This window comes from Rhinopithecus bieti, unplaced genomic scaffold (genome assembly GCF_001698545.2).
Source record: "Rhinopithecus bieti isolate Rb0 unplaced genomic scaffold, ASM169854v2 scaffold_6935, whole genome shotgun sequence".
In the NCBI taxonomy this organism is placed as follows: Eukaryota; Metazoa; Chordata; class Mammalia; order Primates; family Cercopithecidae; genus Rhinopithecus; species Rhinopithecus bieti.
The window spans coordinates 1,617,225-1,638,521 of NW_016805255.1; the positions used below are offsets into that span (position 1 = coordinate 1,617,225).

The 21,297-nt window shown below is 38.4% G+C and overlaps 1 protein-coding gene across 1 annotated transcript in view; it reads right to left on the reverse strand.

Moving 5' to 3' along the window:
• Nucleotides 1–21,297, reverse strand: part of CRACDL (CRACD like) — a 76,713-nt gene that overhangs the window by 52,916 nt on the left and 2,500 nt on the right. The window contains 1 exon segment of the mRNA XM_017871882.1: nt 2,317–2,396. Coding sequence (XP_017727371.1) covers nt 2,317–2,396 — 80 coding nt within the window.

Consider the following 21,297-nt stretch of genomic DNA (forward strand, 5'->3'; position numbering starts at 1 on the left):
ACTTTTTTATCATCTTCAAACGTAGTAGGCATAGTTGTTTTATAGGATGTATTTGGTAATTCTGATATTGATGCTTTCGTGTGTCTGTTTCTCTTGTCTGTCTTCACGTGTGCATGGCGTTCTCCTTGTGTGCATATCTACGTCCATAGTTCCCCTTTTTATAAGGAAACCCTACTCCAATATGATCTCATCTTAACAAATTACATCTGCAATAACCCACTCTTCAAATAAAGCCACATTTGGAGATGCTGGAGACTTCAACATATGAATTTGGTGGCAGCACCATTCAACACATAGCATGTTCGTTCTCATTCATAGTACACTGCTGCCTTCGATGCTTGGTTATCACTGACTATATGGTTGTCATGACACTGAAAATATTGTTTTCTCTAATAATTTGAAGTCTAAATAGAAGGCGCCTTCCTTTAGTGAATATTATTTGTTTCTGCAAAGTACCTGGGTTTGTATCCAGTCTAGAAGCAGTATGAACCAAGTTCAAGGGTTGAGGTTCTCTGAATTACCCAAATGGTGTAAACTCAAGCTACAAACCTACAAAAGAGTTGGTTTACCCCTACTTCACACCTACTCAGATTTGGTAGCTCCTTGGCTCCCCTTTATCGTAGAAAGTGTCTTCCATTAGACAGTGTACCCCACACAGACCTTGTAGTTTGATATTTGACCTTGCTCTCAACTTCCACCCTATGAAGACATGAAAATTTCCAAGATTGGTAAACGATCTAAGGGCAAAAGTGGCTTTTATACTCTATTGTCTCTCCAGGTTACATTTTCCTTTTCTATTTTTTTTTTGGAGGCAGGGTCTTGCTTGTTGCCCATGCTGGAGTGCAGTGGTGTAATCATGGCCCACTAAAGCATTAACCTCCTGGGCTCACACAATCCTCCCACCTCGGCCTCCCAAGTCGATGAGACTACAGCTGTGTGCCACCATGTCGAGCCCATTTAAAAATTTTTTTTGTAGAGACAGAGTCTCACTATGCCCAAGCTGGTCTTGAACTCCTGGGCTCAAGCAATCCTCCCACCTCGGCCTCCCAGAGTGCTGGGCTTACAGATGGAAGCTGCTGTGCCTGGCCCATTTTCCTTTCAATTCTGGCCTTATTATTCTTACTTTGAAAAATATTTTAAAGAATATTCTTATCTAGAATTTTAAATTTTAAGTGGAAGAGGATTGGTCTGAATAACTTAAGCTCACTACTTAAAAAAAAGAAAACTGAGTCCGTTTTCTTCAGTAACCTCTGTATGTATTCAGAACTAGCACTTATTGAGGTCATTTCAGGCTGATGAAATATTTATTCAAACGTTTCTTGTTTAAAATGAGTAATAATTCAGTGTCCCATAATATGAGAAAATGTGAAACTCAGTTTTTCTTCAGGGCTCATCTAAAAGCCCTCACGTTAAATTTGGATTTATTTGGTATCCATTGAAATGTGACAGAGGAAAAATGGTTCTAATATGAAATAATAAGAAAAAAATCTATCTTTAATATCTGAAATGGAGCCTTTGCTGATATTAGCATCCGAAGCTAGTGGCGAGCGGCTAGGATTTAATATTATTGGGAGCTGTTGCTCCTGAACTGTATCAAAGAAGATCACTACTGGCATTTTTAATGTAAATAAGAGAGAGATGGAGGCCTTGGTTACCAAAATAAGGGGAGTATATGAATGGCTAATCTAGGGAAAAGGTACATTGTGGGGAGATTACTTTTTTAATGTCAATTTTACAACTCTATCGACATAAATAGCAATATGTGGATAACAGTAAACCAATCACATGATTGGAGAACTCTTACAATGTCTTGTGAGATGGTGATTCATGGGCCTGGAATTCAGCTTAGCAGAGGACATACTAAAGATCTCGTCCAGAACAAAAGTCATGAAGGAGAGGGATCAAACAGTCCTGATGTAATTATTTTTTTACAGATGATCAGGCTACCAGGTACTTTGCTCAGCCTCCTACTGACACCTTTGGATATTCTTAGATGGTGAATGAATCCATTTCGTACCTCTTCCTTTGCATTCATGTCAACCAAACACGGGGACATGGTTACCTCCAGAAAGGAGGAAAATGAGCTAAAAGGTCCCTGTGCTTGACAGAGAAGCAGAGGAAATCTGCCCTGAGCAGCCTTAAATAATGTGCACGTGCCCTCAGTCAGTGTGAAGGGCCTGGGGGTATCTGAGCACACTGGGAACTGAACCCCCACTTTTCATACAGAGAGCCCCAAAGGCCTGCCTCTGTCAGCCCCTCTCCCCGCCCCACAACAAAGCAAGTTCCCTCCCCAGAGCAGGGGAAACAGGGCCTTACCTGTGCTGTCCTCCCCAAGGCCTTCTGCAGTCTCCCGAAGCTTAATGTCCATCACCCTTGTGGAAATCATGTCGAGCTCGCTGAAATGAGATGGAAATTCACGTCACAGAAACGTGGTTAGCAGAAGTTACCAATGAGTGAAATAGTGTTCATGTCTGCATTTGCCATGATCTGGCCTGCACACACCCCAGCAAAGACAGTCCAGGGCAGAGTGCAGCACAGTGCAGGCCAAAACCACGTCCACAGCCACAAGATCAGCAACCGCATAAGCGTTTAATCACTGACTGGGGCAATTTAATGGAAAACAGATCACTGAAACAAATGCTTCACTAATTTACACAATGCAGATTAGGTTTCTTTCAAAGCACTTTTTCTCAAATTATAAGAAATGATTTTTTTCCTCTTGTTTACTACAGGAAGTTTGGAAAATAGAATGAAAATCACCCATAACCCAACCAACCAAGGATAACTACAGTTAATGTTTTCCTTTCCTTCCAATAATCTTTTATGCAAATATTTTGTCCACATGCACACATATCATATTAGGAAGCTTGACTTCCTGATTGTCTTACTTATACCACATCATTAAAATTCTTCACATGTTATTTTAATGGCTACCTAATATTTTGATATACTACTGTACCATCATTTATTTACATTGAGATTCTTTTTTTTCGAATGCAATGAAAATTTCAAACAGATACAAAATGTGAAGAACATACAATGAACTCAAGATATGGCTAATCTTGCTTCCTTTTTACCCCCACACCCCATCTCACTCCTAGGAGGTGATTTCTAAGCAAATCATCCCAGACACGATGATCATTTCATCCATATAAATTCAGCTGCTTCCTGAATAAAAAAATCCCTCACTCTTCATGGAAATCAAATACGCGATTATTGGTCAATATTCCTGCTACAGAATACTGAACTAATGGTGTCCATGCCTTCCATAACTGACTGCCACAGTATGCTCTACCTCCAAGGAGGCGAAGGTTGCCCACCGACAAACGGACAACAAACAGATCTCATGTCGCATGGAAGGTTTCAGAACTTACTCATGTTTTACATCCCAAGCATCTTCATACTGATAAGAGCATAACATGGGGTGGAGGAAAGGGGCAAAGACTTGGATGTTAGGCAGTTCTGGGGTGGCATCTTTACCCTACCACCTACCAGTGCCAGGCCTCAGTATCCTCATAGGCAAAAGGAGGATAATACTACTATAATGAAATGAGACCAGGACACAGCATGCAGCAGGCACAAGCTGAGCCCTGCTGTCAGTTTCTGCAGCCCACTCCTCACCGCCGCGTGCTACTGTTTATGCACAAAGGCTTCCAGAGCACACATGCCTGGAACAGCCTGGCAGCAGGTAAGCGCCGGTCTTCCAAGCAAATGGCTCACTTCAAAGTCGCCATTGTCAGTCACGGGACAAACACCCGGCCTCCCAGCTGACCCCTGTGCTTCCAGATCCCCACAGCCCGATGGGCTCAAACCACTGCCAGGTGACTGATGAAAACATGTTCAGGGTTGCAGAGGAATGTCTGCCCAGAGACCGCAGGCTGCACAGGTGGAGAACCGTTTCCTTCATGTGACATTCCAGGTGGAAACACCCCAGAGCTGTGACAATGGAACATCATCTCTGTTGGGCCAAGTAACTTGTCTTTCTGAACACGCGTTCCCCAAACCGCAGTAAAGTTCAAGGAAACGCCAGATGTAAAACCGTACTTAGACAGGCAATGTGGCAAATACCCATCCCTCCCAGACCTCCTTTTGCTCCTCACACGAAGACAGTGCTTCTCACTGGAACTCCAAGGTCAAGTCAGGCCACCTCAGTGTCCCCTCAACCAGTACCTGCTCTCCACCCTTCTACTCTTGGAGTTCTGAGAGCTCTAAATCCACGTCAAAGAAAACTTACTCTTCAAACGAAATCCTGACCGGCAGGGCCTCTTCAGGGATTCTAATGAACTTACTAGAGTGCTGAGCCTCCAGCCCCCGCTGCAGGGCACAGCACTTTGTTAATGTGTATCTGGGCACCCACAGAATCCAGGGGAGTCCTGCCTCTAAAAAAGACCCCTTAATGTGGAGGCTGCCCCACTCCCTCTCCCTCCACCCTAACTGACCACAGGCTCCTTCCCAGCTTATAGCAGAGTTCCATCGTTAGTCTCAACTTCTATTGAAATATTTCTACAGAAGTTAATTCACATAAAGAATGAGAATAGATTTTAATATGGTATTTTAAAGATTTCAATCTATTATATTTACCTACACAATGCAAAGAAAAATATCTGTACCCCGACTCCATACATCTGAACACATAATTATGTATGAAAGCTTTAGTATTCACCCCACAGATTCCCTAATCCCACACTACCCTCCAGGCTGTTTGGACCCCTGTGGATTCTTTCTCACCTCCCAGTACCGTTCTTTCACATTGCTCACCAAGGTTGTCAGCAATAACTTATTTGGAAGGTGTGTCTGCTTAATATCCCTTCCTCCCAAGGCTGTGGGCTTTGAGGGGTGAGTGCTATGCCTATTATACTCACTGTTCCTTTACCAGTACCAAGGACAGTGCCCGACCAAAGAACTGAACAGAGCACACAAGAGAACTGACAAACTAGAGGGGCTTCTGGGTATTAGAATCCTTTGAGATCTTTGAATAGCAATTCATTTAACTTCAGAGAGCTGTAGAAAGACCCAGAAAGAGAGACTCTTGGTTCACCTTTCCCTCATCAGTTTGAGGAGGTGATTTAATCTACCTGTGGTCAGCATTAGGGAAAACATCCACCTTTATTCAGTCTTTACACCTCCCTTTCCAACAATGCTCTCCCTCACTTTCTTCCCATGGCAGGGTTCTGCCATCTACCCTGTGTCACCTTCTCTAGGGTCTCTGTACCCACCAACTTGCAGGTCAGTATCAGCAGTGATGTCCTCTCAGAGGTAACTATTTTAAGTAGAAAACTCCAATGAAAGGCAGTAACTGCCAACAAAGATTCTAAACTCCAGAAAAACATCCTTCGAATTTAAAGGTAGGTTAGACTTCCAAATGGTAGAGTAGCCTACACCGCAATAAAACTTTCCACTGATGATAAGTATAAACCGTGGTGAAAAGATTAAAAACAATCATTTGAAGGCAGTTATGAGCAACCAAAAGCAGAAATTAAAGTGGAATCAACTCTTTTCTTCTTTTTTATTATTTTTTAATTTTTTATTTTTGGAATCAACACTTAAGGGAACTGCAGTAGGAGTGATTTGTGTGTGTAGGGCTTTTGGCCTGGAAAAGCTCTCAGGTATGTTTATTGTGGAGTGGCTGGAGCTCAAATAGAAAGCCATAATCTTATTGGCTTGATGAATCCAAGAATGGACTTTAGGGTTGCCACAGCAGATGGAAACTGAGGGAGAATATCTTAGGAAGGAAAAAACTTCAGAGACAGGAGCACCAAAATTCACATGTAAACCCCTTCCTAATTATTGGCTCCCCTCTCCTGAATTCTGCACATACTGGGGAGACTCCAGGGAACCAGGCAGAAGAGAACAGCTGGGAGGCTGAGGGAAATGAACTAAAATTTTTCTACTGCTCACTGCAGGAGAGACAGAGTTCACAGGTAACAAATAGCCTGCTAGAATAAAATCAGTAATCTTCAGGACAGCATAACAGATTCGAGTTCCTATGAAATATCATTTACAATGTCTACCATATAATCAAAATTTAAAAAAACATGTAAAGAAATAGGAAAATATGACCCATAGTCATGAGAATAAAACACCTAACAGAGAATAATCCTGAGTGACCAAAATTCTTAAATAGCAAAGACTTTAAAGTAGCTACTTAAAACAAAAATGTAGCCATAATGAATAAAAAGATAAAGAATTTCAAATTAGAAACATACGATATAAAGAAGGAACAAATGGAAAACATTAAGATGAAAACTGTAATTTCTAAAATAAAATATTTATTAAATGGGCTTAACAGCACATTGAAGATATCAAAAGAAAGGATCAATCAAATTGAAGAAAGATCAATAGAAATGATCCAATCTGAAGAACAGAGAGAAAAAAGACTGGGAAAAAAAGTGAATGTGAACACAGCCTCAGTGACCAGTGGTACAGTATTTATTTGTCTATCATATATTTAATTGAGTCCCAGAAGCAGGGAGTAGGGGGAGTGAGGAAGCAGGAGAGAGAAAGAGGGAAAAGGAGAGAGAAGAGAGAAGTAGAGAGAAGGGGTAGGGGGTGAAGAGAGAGAGAGAAGGAGGGAGGGAGGGAGGGGAGGGGAGGGGAGGGAAGGGAAGCAGAAAAAAATATTTGGAGAACTTATGAATAAAAATTTCTCCAAAATAGTGGAAAAGATAATGTTACAGATCCGAGAATCTTAGCAAACGCCAAGAAAACTACAACAAGGCACATTATAGACCTCAAAGAAGTGTGGAACATAGCGTAGTGTACGAAAACCAAACAGGAAGAGGGAATCTTGACAACAGCCAGAGAAAAATGACACATCATAAACAGGCAAACAACAATATAAATGACCAACAATGATAAGAAAATGCAACACAATAGCCTCTTTAAAGTGCTGATAGAAAACAAAGAACAACCCGATATTCTATATCCAGAAAAATTATCCTTCAATAATGATGACAAAATATAGACATTTTTAGATAAGTGAAAAGTGCAAGAATCTGTTTCCAGCAGATATGTACTACAGGAAATGCAAAACAAAAGTTTTTTAGGATGAAAGAAAATGATACCAGATTGAAACTGAAAGCTATAGAAAGAATGAAGCACAATGAATGTGGTAAATACGTGGGTAAATATTAAAAGTACATGTTTTCTTCTCTAAATTTATTTAAATGCATATAACAACTATAAAAAACTATTATGAATTTATAATGTATGTAGATGTAATATGTGACTACAACATAAAGGTAGGAGTTATACATATGACTAGACTATCACAAGGTTCTGGTGTTTTATGTGAAGTGGTACAAGATTAACGCTAAACAGACAGTGACGACTTCAGAATTAATACTGTGATCCCTAGAGCAAACACTAAAAAATACAATGCAAGGAAGTTTAGCTAAAAAGCTAAAATAAAATTTATAATGGAACACCCAAAAATTCAATAAACCCAAAGAAGGAAGAATAGGAAGAACAGAGGAACAAAAACAAAACCAAGCCGGCGCGGTGGCTCACACCTGTAATCCCAGCACTTTGGGAGGCCAAGGCGGGTGGATCACAAGGTCAGGAGTTCAAGATCAGTCTGGCCAACATGGCGAAACCCTGTCTCTACTAAAAATACAAAAATTAGCTGGGCGTGGTGGTGGGCGCCTGTAATCCCAGCTACTTGGGAGTTATTAGCTGCTGAGGCGGGAGAATTGCTTGAACCTGGGAGGCAAAAGTTGCAGTGAGCCAAGATCATGCCATTGTACTACAGCCTGGTGACAGAGTGAGACTCTGTCTCAAAAAAAAAAAAAGAAAAGAAAAAAAGAAAACCAGATGGGATACATTAAAATGTGGAAAATGATAAGTATTAAATAAAATATAAAGCTTCTAAAAAATCACCAGAACCTATCTACTTTATGTTGGGATTAGCAAAGATGTCTTACACATGCCTAAAAAAAACATAAAAAAAAAGTTTATAGTTTGCACTTCATCAAAATGAAATACTTCTGCTCATCAAAGGACAATGTTAGAAAAATGAATACGTAAGTGACTGGTAGAGAGAAAATATTCATAAAAAATATCTGACAAAAATAAAACCACTTGTATCTAGCATGTATAAAGAATCCCTAGAACCCAATAAATGAAAAGCAAACAATCCTTTGCCTTAAACTTGGGCAAATTATGTGAAATACAGGCAAATAGACAAAATGAAATGTCACATGAAAAAGAATATAATTAAGGAAACAACAGACAAACCCAAATGAGAGACATTCTGTAAAGTAACTCTGCAGTACTATTAAAAACATGTCAAGGACAGGAGGTAGGCCAAGAAACTATTTCAGAATAGAAGCAATAATATGATCCACGACTGGAAAATGAGGAAGTGCTATAAAAGCCATTATTGGGACAAATGACAAAGGTTACATATGGACTGTGGATTACATAATAACAGCACATCAATTTAAAATTTGCTGATTTTTATGATTGTAACTATAGTTATTAAAAAGAATGTTCTTAGCCAGGTGTGGTGGCTCATGCCTGTAATCCCAACACTTCGGGAGGCCAAGGCAGGTGGATCACAATTTCAAGACCAGCCTGACCAACATGGTGAAACCCCATCTCTACTAAAAATACAAAAATTAGCTGGGCATGGTGGCGCATCCCTGTAATCCCAGCTACTTGGGAGGCTGAGGCAAGAGATTGCTTGAACTGGGACCTGGGAGGCAGAGGTTGCAGTGAGCTGAGATCATGCCACTGCACTCCAGCCTGGGATACAGATCAAGACTTCATCTCAAAAAAAAAAAAAAAAAAAAAAAAACAGAAACAGAAACAAAACAAAATGAAAAAAACATTAAAAAGTTCTTGTTTTTGGAAGTACATATGTGATTTTTTGAGTTCACTAACAGTCCAAAAAATGTTATAAACTTATAAATATATATGTTCTTTATATAAATATATAAAGAAATAAGGATATATCAAATGAGGCAAAGTGAAAAATTGGTAAATCTGACTAAAAATTTTGTGATAAATTCCTTCACTATGTAACTTTTCTATAAATTTGGTATTATATCAAATAAAAAATTACACAAAAATTATCCAAAAAAAAAAAAAAAAAAGAGAGAGAAGCAGTAATTTCAGAACGGTAGTGTGAAGAATTTGGTGAAAAGTTTGACTCATACACAGGGAAAAAATCAGGCAATAGAAACTTACTTTAAGAGGGCACAGGTGTTGAACTCCTCAGACAAAACCTTCAAAGCAGCTATTATAGATGTGCTCAAAGAAATAAAGGAAGACGTGCTTAAAGAGTTAAAAGAAGGGATGATTACAAGTTTATCAAATTGAGATTATTAAAATAGAGGTAGAAACTATAAAAATAAACAAACTGAAAATTCTTGAGTTGAAAAGTACAATAAGTGAAATGAAAAAATTCACTGAAGAGGCTCAACAGGAGATTTGAGTTGGCACATAAAAAAATCAGCAAATTTTAAAAATGCAATTTGAAGGAAAAAAATGAACAGAGGCTCAGAAAAATTCAAAACATCATTAACTATACCAATATTCAGAATGGGAGTCCCAGAGGAGGGGAGAGAGAAAATGTAGAAAATGATTATCTGAAATTATAGCCAAAACTTTCCAAATTTGAGGAAAACAATAATCTACATACCCAAGTAGCTCAAAATCTTCAAGTAAGATAAACACAGAGATCTGCCCCAGACACAGAGTAAAAATGTGAAAGCTAAAGATAAGGAGAAAAACTTGAAAGCAGCAAGACAAAAAAAGTCTTATCATGTAGATGAAAATCATCATAACATTTACAGCTAATTTCTTATCAGAAACAATGGAGGCCAGAAGACAGTAGGGTGACATATTCAAAGTACCAAAAGAAAAAAATTGTCAACCAAGAATTCTGTATCCAACAAAGTTATCTTTCAAAAATGAAGATGAATTAGAGATATTAAAGATAAACAAAAACTGAGATGATTTCTTGCCAGCAGACCTGTCTTACAATACATATTAAAGGAAGTTCTTCTGGCCAAGCAGTAACTTGAATTGACACAAAAAATCAGAGGCATCAATAAAGGTAATTTTGTAGGAAATTATAAAAGACAGTATAATTGAATATTTCTTCTCATTTTTTTTTCTTATAGCTGATTCAAAAATCAATGGCACAAAATGGTATTAAAAATTGCACTGTTGGGACTATAACATATAGCAATGCAGTGTATTTGACAATAACAACCAAAAGGAGGTGGGTGGAAATGAAATTTTTGTAAATTTTAAAACTTCATATTTTCCTGATGCCTCAACATCCTCACAAACAGGCTGTGAACATCATGCCTAGGCAACCAGGTGTTCCAGTGTGAGAAGGCTGGTCCCTGCAACAAGTTCCCCTTCTTGTCCCCTGACTATGACCTAGTGACATTCAAATGAACCAGTAAGATCCTCTCATGATTCTTGCAAGTGTACTCCACCCTAATCCCTAATAAAAGCACTTGCCCAGGGATCCACACTGTTACTTATCTCCCCACCTGCTCTGTTGAGTCTGCTCCCTAGGAGCTCCTCCAATATGATCCCATGTATGATGTGGCATGCCATGCCTCCTTCTCTAGGACCTGTGAGTATAATAAATCCTTTAATGGCATCTGTCTCTCCAGGTGCAATTTCTATAGTCACGTGGAATGATCCTTAAACACCCTAAAAGGGGAATTTATTACCCCGTTTACAACATAGCTACATTGGAGTACGAAAATGACATCAGATGGTAACATGATCCACAAGAAAAAAGAAAGAAAAACAAAAATGGTAAAAGCTCAATATATTTTGTACAGACCCTATAAATATATTTTTGTTCTCCTATTAGTTTCTTTAAAAGAAAGAAAATGATATAAAAATATAATTATTGGGTCTATGACAAATATAGATGTAATATGTACAACAATTATAGTACAACAAATAGAGCACAGAATAAAACTACTAAGGAGCAATGTTTTTATATCTTACTGGAACTAAATTAGTATAAATCTTAAATTGATTCCAATATATTAAGATGTATATTATAAGGCCTAGATCAGCTACTAAAAAATAACAGAAGAAAACAGAATTAAAAATCAATAAGAAATTAAAATGTATGACTGACAATATAAACTTAAAGGAAGGTAGCAAAGAAGTCACAGAAGAACAAAGTACTCTGATATAAATACGAAACAAAAAGGAAAATGGAATTTGTAGATGTAACCATGCCAATGACATTAAATGCAAATGGTTTAAATAATCAATATTAGAACAAATAAGCAGGAAATCAACAGTGATATGAGACTTGAACAACCCTATAGAACAACTAGACCAAAGATGTGTGTATGTATGTATGTGTATGTGTATATATATATTTGCATATCTATCTGTCTTATCTATCTATGGAACATTAACAATGACACCATATGCTCAGCCATAAAACAACACAAAATATATTTAAAAGAATTTAGTTCATACAAAATATATTCTCCAACTACAACAGAATTAAATTAGAAATCAAAAACAGAAAGAATTTTGGGAAGTACATAAATATGTGGAAATTATGCGATGAACCCCTAAATAACAAATGAGTCAAAGAATAAATTACATGAAAAATTATAAAGTCCTCTGAGATGAATAAAACCAAAACCACAACATACCAAAACATATGTGATGCAGATAAAACACTGCTTGGAGAAAAGTTGTGCTTATAAACACCTATATAAAAAAGAAGAAAAAGTCAGGTGCAGTGGCTCCTGCCTGTAATCCCAACACTTTGGGAGGCTGAGGCAGGCGGATCACATGAAGCCAGGAGTTTGAGACCAGCCTGGCCAACATGTGAAACCCCATCTCCACCCAAAATTAAAAAATTAGCTGGGTGTGGTGGCCCATTCCTGAAATCCCAGCTACTTGGGAGGCTGAGGCATGATAATCTCTTGAACCTGGGAGGTGGAAGTTGCAGTGAGCCCAGATCGCACCACTGCACTCCAGCCTGGGTGACAGAGTGAAACTCTGTCTCAAAAAAAAAAAAAAGAAAGAAAATTTAAATCGCTATCATAACTTTCCACTATATAAAACTAGAAAAAGAAGAGCAATCTAAACTGAAAAGCAGAAGAAAAGATAAAATAAATATTGAGCAAAAGTAATGAAACAGAAAATAGAAAACAATAATCAATGCAACAAAAAGTTGGTTCCTTGAGAAAATCAATAAAATGAACACACCTATCACTCTACTGATGGAGAGTAAAAGAGAGAAGATTCAAATTGCTAAAACCAATAATAAGAGACCATCACTACCAACCTTACAGAAATAAAAAAGATGTATTTTAAGGGAACATTATTATGTATTACTGTATGCCAAAAAATTAGACATCCTAGATGAAACAGACAAATTCACAGAAAGACACAAACTACTGAATTTAAGTCAATAATAAAAGAATAGACTTTTAATAAGAAAAAAGATTAGTAATTTAAAACTTTCCACAAAGAAGAATCTAGATCCAAATGTCTTCACTGGTAAATTCTATCAAATACTTAAAGAATTAACCTTTCCCTTCACAAACGCCTCTAAAAAGTATAAGAACAGGTGACACTTTCCAGCTCATTGTGAAACTAGTATTACCCTAATACCAAACCCAAAGACATCACAATAAAATAAAATTATACACCAGTATCTCTTATGCATATAAACACAAAAATTCTCAACATAATACTAGCAAACTAAATCCAGTAAGATATAAAAGTGAGTTTTATCTCAGGAACACAGGTTGGTTTAACATATGAAAACCAATTAATGCAAAAGTCATGTTAATAAAATAAAGGACAAAAATCACATGATCACTTTAATGGAGGTATAAAAAATAAAGATGCAAAACTCAACAGAATACTGGCAAAATTAACCCAGCAACATATAAAAGAGATTATACAGCATGACCAAGTAGGATTTATTGAAGAATGCAAGGTTGGTTCAACATATGAAAATCAAGGGAATAAACCACATTAACAGAAAATTGACAACTATTACATTATTATCTCAGTACATACAGAAAAAGCACTTGATGAAATCCAACATCTCTTCATGATACAAACACTCAAACTAGGAACTGACAAAAGCTTCCTAAGCATGATAAAGGGCATCTATAAAAAACCCATAGCTTACATCATACTCAGGTGGTGAAAAACTGAATGCTTTTCCCTTGAGATAAGAAAAAAGACAAGGACATCTACCATCCCACTGATAATCAACTTTGTACTGGACATTCTTGATAGGGCAAGCAGTTAAGAGAAAGAATAAAAAGCATTGAGATTGTAAGGGAAGAAGTTAAACTATTTATATTTGTAGATGACATGATCATGCACATAGATAATGTTGAGGGATCCATTAAAACACTATCATAACTAAAGTTTGCAAAGTTTCAGGATTTAAGACAAATACAAAAATAAAACCAACTGTATTTCTACATACTAGCAATGAACAATCCACAGATGAAATTAAGAAAATAAACAATTGCATTTATAATGCTATCCAAAAGAATAAAACAGGAGTAAGTTTAACCAAGGAGGTAGAACACTTGTACACGGAAAATAACAACAATGCTGAAAAAAATTAAAGAAGACATAAATAGATGGAAAGATATTCTGTGTTTATAAATCAGAAGACAATATTATTAAATGGCAATATTCCCCAAACTGATTTACAGAATCAATGCAACCTTTATCAAAATCTCAGCTGGATTTTGGGCAAAAAGTAACAAGTTGATCTGAAAATTTATGTGGAAATGCAAGGGATGTTGAAAAGTCAAAATAACCTTGAAAGATAACAAAGATGGAGCATTCACACTTTCCATTTTTCAAAACTTAACTACAAAGCTACAATAATCAGGACTGCATTGTAGTGGCATATTGGTAGACATATAGTTCAACAGAAATAAATGCATACTCTTATGGCCAATTGATTTTCAGTAAGGTTGTCAAGACAACTCAATGGGGGGATATCATCTTTTCAACAAACCAGGCTGGAACAAGTAGACATAGACATGCAAAAAATAATGTGTACTCTTACCTCACACTATACATAAAAATTACCCCAAAATGGCTCGTAGATCTAAATGTAAGTGCTAAAACTATAAAGCTCTTAGAAGAAAACAGGAGTAAGCCTGTCATTTTAGGTCAGGCAATAATTACTCAGATGTGACATCAAATGCATCAAAAGAGAAGATAGATAAGTTTGACTTCAACATTATAAGATTTTAATTCAAAGGACTCTCAAGAAACTGCAAAGACAACAGACTAGGGAAAATATTTGTATATCGTCTATTTGATAAAGGACTGGTATGCAGAACATAAAAATAATTCTCATAACTCAATAATAAAAAGACAGCCCATTTAAAAACAGACAAAGGATTTGAACGTAACTTGCACAAAGAAGGCTTAAAGAAGGCAAATGAATGGCTAATAAGTGCATGAAAAGATGCTCAACACTTTTAGTCATTATAAAATTGTAAATCAAAACCATAGTGATGGCTCATGCCTGTAATCCCAGCACTTTGGGAGGCCAAGGCAGGTGGATCACTTGAGGTCAGGAGTAGGAGACCAGCCTGGCCAACATGGTGAAAACCCATCTCTACTAAAAATACAAAAATTAGCTTGGCATGGTGGTGCATATTTGTAATCCTGGCTACTCGGGAGACTGAAGAAGGAGAATCGCTTGAACCTGGGAGGCAGAGGTTGCAGTGAGCTGAGATCACACCACTGCACTCCAGCCTGGGTGACAGAGCAGGACTCATCTCAAAAACAACAACAACAACAACAAAACCACAGTGAGTTACTACTTCACACTTACCAGAATGACTGTAATAAAAGACAGATAATAACAAGCGCTGCAAGGATGTGAGGAAATCCGAACCTTCATTCATTGCTGGTGGAAATGTAAAATGCAGTAGGTACTTTGGAAAAGCTTGGCAGTTCCTCAAAATGTGAAACATAAAATTACCATTCAGCCCAGCAATTACATTCCTAGATATCTACCTCAGGGAAATAGAAACATATGTCCATGGAAGATTCTGAGAAAATGGTAGTGTAGAAAACACCAGGAATCTGTTTCCCCACTGTTTCTGCTAGTGCAATTGCACTAGCAGAATCTCTCTGATGTAACTATTTTGAAACTCTGGAGTCAACTGAAGGCCTGCAACTTCCAAGGGAAGGATCGGAGGGTATATTGTGGTTAATTTCTGTCCATTTCTGTTCTTAGCACCATGGCATCCACCTATCCCCCCAACTACTTCTCCATGTGTGTGTTCCAGGAGCAGCTTGTACGCAGCTTGCAGAAGCCAGAGTGAGCAAAAAGGACCCTGTCCTCCAAACGCTGGGGATCTGTCCTCTGGTTGTTGCTTCTGATAACAGAGGTGCAGACAAAGAGGTTGCAGCCATTGTTGTTGTACCTCTCCCCATTGTTGCAAGACTCCCTCCAGCCCCAAGTGACTCCCTGCAGATTTAATGGGCTGGTACACTTTTTCTTCTTTCACTTTTCTTGTTTCTTATTCTGGGAGCCAGATATCAAAGACTAGGCCACTCAAAAGCAACTACATATGAGAGGAAATTAGAAAGTCACCATACAGGCCTGCAAAAAGGCTCAGTCTCAGGAAAGATCTGGGAAGGCCTTAAGTTTACACTTCAGGCTGATCATCAGCACTAAGACTGCCTGCAACAATTAAAACAAACAAACAAACAAACAAACCCCAAAAATCCAAACCAGCAAACCCTGGGAAAAGGAGAGAAGCTAATTTCCAGAGTTACCATACTCTTAGACTCAAATATCCAGTTTTCCACAACAAAAAAATCACAAGATATACAAAGGAACAGGGAAGTATGGACCATCAAAGGGAAAAAACCAACAGAAACGATCTCCAAAACACACCTGATGATGGATCTACTAGACAAAGACTTTAAAACAACTATCTTAAAGATGTTCACCAAACTAAAGGAAGATGTGGAGAAAATCAAGAAAATGATGTCTGAACAAAACTGAAATACCACTAAAGAGGTTTTAAAATCCTGAAATCAAAAAGAAATCTGGGAGGTGGAAAGAACAATAACTGAAATGAAAAATTCACTAGAGGAATTCAAAGGCCGATTTGAGCAGGCAGAAGAAGAATCTGCAAACTTGAAGATATAACGGTGGAAATTATCAAGTCTAAGGAACAGAAAAAAAGATTTGAAGAAAAGTGAACAGAAAATAAGGGATCTGTGAGACACCATGAAGTGGACCAACATACACATTGTAAGAGTTCCAGAAAGAGAAGAGAGAAAGACATGGGAAGGAAGACTATCTGAGAAAATAATGGCTGTAAATTTTCCAAATTTGATGAAATATACATATTTATACATTTATACGTTTATACATACCCATATCTATATATACATTTTACATTTATACATTTATTCATTTATGTGTTTATACATATACATGTTAAACATACATATGTCTATGTGTGTGTGTGTATAAAACATCCATTTAGCTCAATGAAATCAAAGTAGGATGAACTTAAGCCCACACCAAGACACATTATAATCAAACTGTTGAAAGCCAAAGACAGAAAATCTTGAAAGCAACAAGAGAGATGTGATTTGTGACATATGACAGATCCGCAATAAGATTATCAGTAGATTTTTCATCAGAAACTTTGGAAGCCAGAAGGTAGTAGGCTGATATGTTCAAAGTGTGAAAAAAAAAAAAGAAAAGTCAAGCATGAGTCCTATATCTGGCAAAAGTATCCTTGAAAAGTGAGGGAGAAATTAAGACATTCCCAAATAAATAAAAGCTGAAGGAGTCTGTTACTACTAGAGCTGCCCTGCAAGAAATGGTAAAGAGAGTCCTGCAGGTTGAAGTAAAAGGACACTAGATATTAACTTGAAGGCATATAAAGAAATAAAGATCTCAATAAAGGTAAATACATGGGAATTATACAAGCTACTATTATTGTAAAAATGGTTTGTAACTCCACTGTTTTGTATTTTACGTGATTTAACAGACTAGCACTTTTTTTAAAAAAGAGGTACAGGCTTTTAAAACCAACTTATGATGGTTCAACTTACGATTTTTGACTTTACAATGGTGCAAAAGTAATACCCAGTCAATAGAAAACATCCATCTCTTGCAATGCTGGGCAGTGGCACCAAGTCTCCAGTCAGCTGTACCTTTTCAACTTAACGACATTTTCAACTTATGATGGGTATATCAGGACATAACCCCACTGTAAGTCAAGAAGCATCTGCAATTATTAGTCTCAAAACAGATTCCACCTATATGAGGTACTCAGAGTAGTCAAAATCATAACATCAGAAAGTAAAATGGTGGCTGCCAGGGGCTGAGGGAGAAGGGATTAGGAAGTTACTTTTTAATGTGTATAGTGTTTCCATTTTGCAAGACAAAAAGAGTTTTGGAGGTGGATAGTGATGATGACTGCACAACAATCTGAATGCACTTAATACCACTTAAAATTATTAAGAAGGTAAATTTTATGTTATGTGTATTTTACCACAACTAAAAAATGAAAAAACATGCACAAAAAAACCTGTACACTAATGTTCGTAGCATTATTTATATAATAATCAAAAAGGAGAAATAACCCAAATATCCATCTCTGGATAGATAGAATAAAAAACATGTTACATACATGTAATGAAAAATTATCCATCAAGAAAAAAGGAATAAAGTAATGATATATGCTACAATCTGGATGAATCTTGAACACATTAACCTAAGTGAAAGATGACTGTGGTAAAAGGCCACATACTGCATGATCCCACTTACACAAAACGTCCAGACTAGGCAAATCCATGAGACATAGAGTAGATTAGTGGTTGCAAAGAGGTGGGGAGAGGGATGCGGGGGAAACGCCGATAGAATGGGAGTGACAACTAATGGACACAAGGTTTCTTTCTGGGGAGATGGAAATGCTCTAAAATTAGATTGTGTTCCTTGATGCACAACTCTTAAAAACCATTGATTGTACACTTTCTTTTTTTTTTTTTTTTTGAGATGGAGTCTCGCTCCATCACCCAGGTTGGAGTCCAGTGGCACGATCTCGGCTCACTGCAACCTCCGCCTCCTAGGTTCAAGCAATTCTCCTGCCCTAGCCTCCGGAGTAGCTGGGACTACAGGCACTCACCACCATGCCTGGCTAATTTTTGCATTTTTAGTAGAGACGGGGTTTCACCATGCTAGCCAAGCTGGTTTTGAACTCCTGACCTCAGGTGATCCACCTGCCTCGGCCTCCCAAAGTGCTAGGATTACAGGCATGAACCACTGTGCCTGGCCTGATTAAACAGTTTAAACAGGGGAACTTTATGATATGTAAAGGATACGTTATCAAAGCTGCTGAAAAAGGATGCAACAAAGACATTTTCAGAAAAGGAAAGTTGATACAATTTGTTTCCAGCAAACTCACACTGAAACAACTGTTACAGGAAGAGGGATGCAACCTCGTGGAGAAGACTGGAGATGCAGGTAGGAATAGGGGAAAACGCAAACGTGGATAGTGGATAGATACAAACGTCCACAAGAGGAGGAGGTGGGTTGGACTCCAACCCAAGCCCTGTGCACACCGGGAGAATGCATGCCTCAGCCCTGCTCTCCCTCCACCAATGGCACTCCGTTTCCTTCCAGCTCGGGGCCTTTGCAGATGTTGTTCTCTCTGCTTGAACTTGATGTTCCCTGCCTTCACATTCCACTTTGGTCTTACTCCTACTCAACCTTCAGATTTCAGCTTTCATTCCACTTCCCCAGCAACACCAATCTCTCCCTTCAGGATGTGTCAAGACCTCCCGTGACATACTGTGGGAGACACTATGCCTTTTGTTCACAAAACCTATGTGTTTTACACGTATACATGTTTGTGTGATCCTTCAATCCATTTCTCCTTTACAGATTCACGCCTGGTTACATTCCCCATACATTTAATCAATTTTTCCCTTTCCTGGGGAAAAAGATGAAAATAAATTATGACTTAACTATTGTTCTCTAGTGAGTCATGCCAAGATCTGCCTGTACCTTTTTTTAGAAAAATAAGTTTCACATTACTGAAGCAAATGGAATGTGAAATGCTTGCAAAGTTCCTGTGAGAAATCTCTGTTCAAAAATTGTGTCAGCTTGCTGCTTAATGATATTATTATCCTCAAAAGCAGAGGAACTTGACAGCTGGACCCACCCCAAAGAGGCAGGGCATCAAGACGGGACCTCACTGCAGTCAACCCTTTCTCCCTGAAGGTGTCAGAGGACTTTCTGCTCTTTTTTTTTTTTTTTTTTTTTTTTTTTTGAGATGGAGTTTCGCTCTTATTGCCCAGGCTAGAGTGCAATGGCGCAACCTCAGCTCACTACAACCTCCGTCTCCTGGGTTCAAGTGATTCTCCTGCCTCAGCCTCCTGGGCAGCTGGGATTACAGGCACCCACCACCGACTTCTCTTTTGCACTTGTGTGCAAAACCTTCTCTGTCCACTTGTCAGAAAGGACAGTGAGGACAGAGAGACAGATCTGCTCTGACATAAGAGAGGAAGGCAAGCAAAGAAATCTCATAATCAAAGGGCTGAAATCAGAGAATATTTAGATGCTAAATGACAGAGCTCTAAGTAAAGCAAGAAGGGCGAGTAAAGGAACTTGGCTGGTCAGATTTGAAGTCTCTTATTGTCCTGTAGTTAATGTTTGTCTGATTTTTAAAAACTAAAGTAAGGCTTGGCCTAGAGAAAGCCTCTTTCTTGCTAAGTAGGTAAAACTGGAAGACTAACTCCATGAGAAACTGGAAGACTAACTCCATGAGGACAGATAACATGTCACCAGCATAGAACTGCTACAATAAATATTATTAAATGAATGAATGAATGAGCAAACGATCCTGAGGCACTTAGCAGTAACACCTGCTAGATGAAAGAATCACTTCTTCTTCTTCTTCTTTTTTTTTTTTTTTTGAGATGGAGTTTCACTCTCGTTGCCTAGGCTGGAGTACAACGGCATGATCTCGGCTCACTGCAACCTCCTCCTCCTGGGTTCAAGTGATTCTCCTGCCTCAGCCTTCCGAGTACCTGGGATTATAGGCACGCACCACCACGACAGGCTAATTTTGTGTGTGTGTGTGTGTGTGTGTGTGTGTGTGTGTGTGTTTAGTAGAGATGGGGTTTCACCCTGTTGGCCAGGCTGATCTTGAACTCCTGACCTCAGGTGATCCCCCGCCTTGGTCTCCCAAAGTGCTGGGATGACAGGCGTGAACCACCGCGCCCAGCAGAAAGAATCCCTTCTTAATGATCACCCGGCACATTAATGCCTCAAGGACAGACTTTCTTCAAAATCTATGGCTCAGGTAGACAATGTCACATTTCTTTAGCCTGGGTTCTTCTTGCCTCGTGTCTTCCTATAAACACCATCTACCCTACAGCCACAAAGAGCTGAAGTCTGCTGGGCTTTGCAGACCCCTCGGTTTGGGAGTAAAGGAATATAGAAGCAGAGGAGCTCCCTGCTGAGCGTCCTGGTTTACTTCCCCAGGCTTCCCCTCGGCCGTGGGCAGGGCAGGGACAGTGAGGGCATCCAGAGAGAACGGCAGGCCACAACTTGCTGGGCTGCTTCTTTGCAAGAAAATACCATAGCTTCATTCCAACACTCAGTCAGCCATGAGATAAACAGCATAGTTTATAAGCATATAAATAGTATCTTATATAAACTACACTATTTTTTAGAAACTACCTAAATAACAGTTGATTTAGTGGTATTCAGAGTCCCTATAAATGGACAAATTAAGTAACTTAGCTCGGCATGCATACAGCTATCCAACACCGTGTATACTCATATATATGCACACATGAGCCTATGTTCACATGGGCCACCTAAGCCTGCACGAACACCCCTGAATACAATTCGTGTCTTAGACTGCAATGCATGACAGCTTTCATAAGAGCAACCTGTTTTCACATTCATTCAGAAGTGACTGTTTTCATATGAGATTTGAAAAACATTAGTTTAGACATTTTCAGGTTATTAGAGTGAAAAAAAAACTATCAGAGACTTTTGCAAAACCATTATTTCAAAAATAGCTAAGCATCAGACTTCAAAACCTTATTTTAGAAATTCTATTTGCATAATTCTTGGTAAGACACAATATAAATTCACTCTAACGCTGGGGAGTGTCTTACAAAGAGACCATCTAACTTGGCAACGTTCGGTCTCTGAGTGAGAGCTATAACGCGTGCTGACTGCTGCGCACATATGTGACGAACAGGACACCGAAGCCCTGGGCACAGTTTTGCAAGAGCTGGCTTATT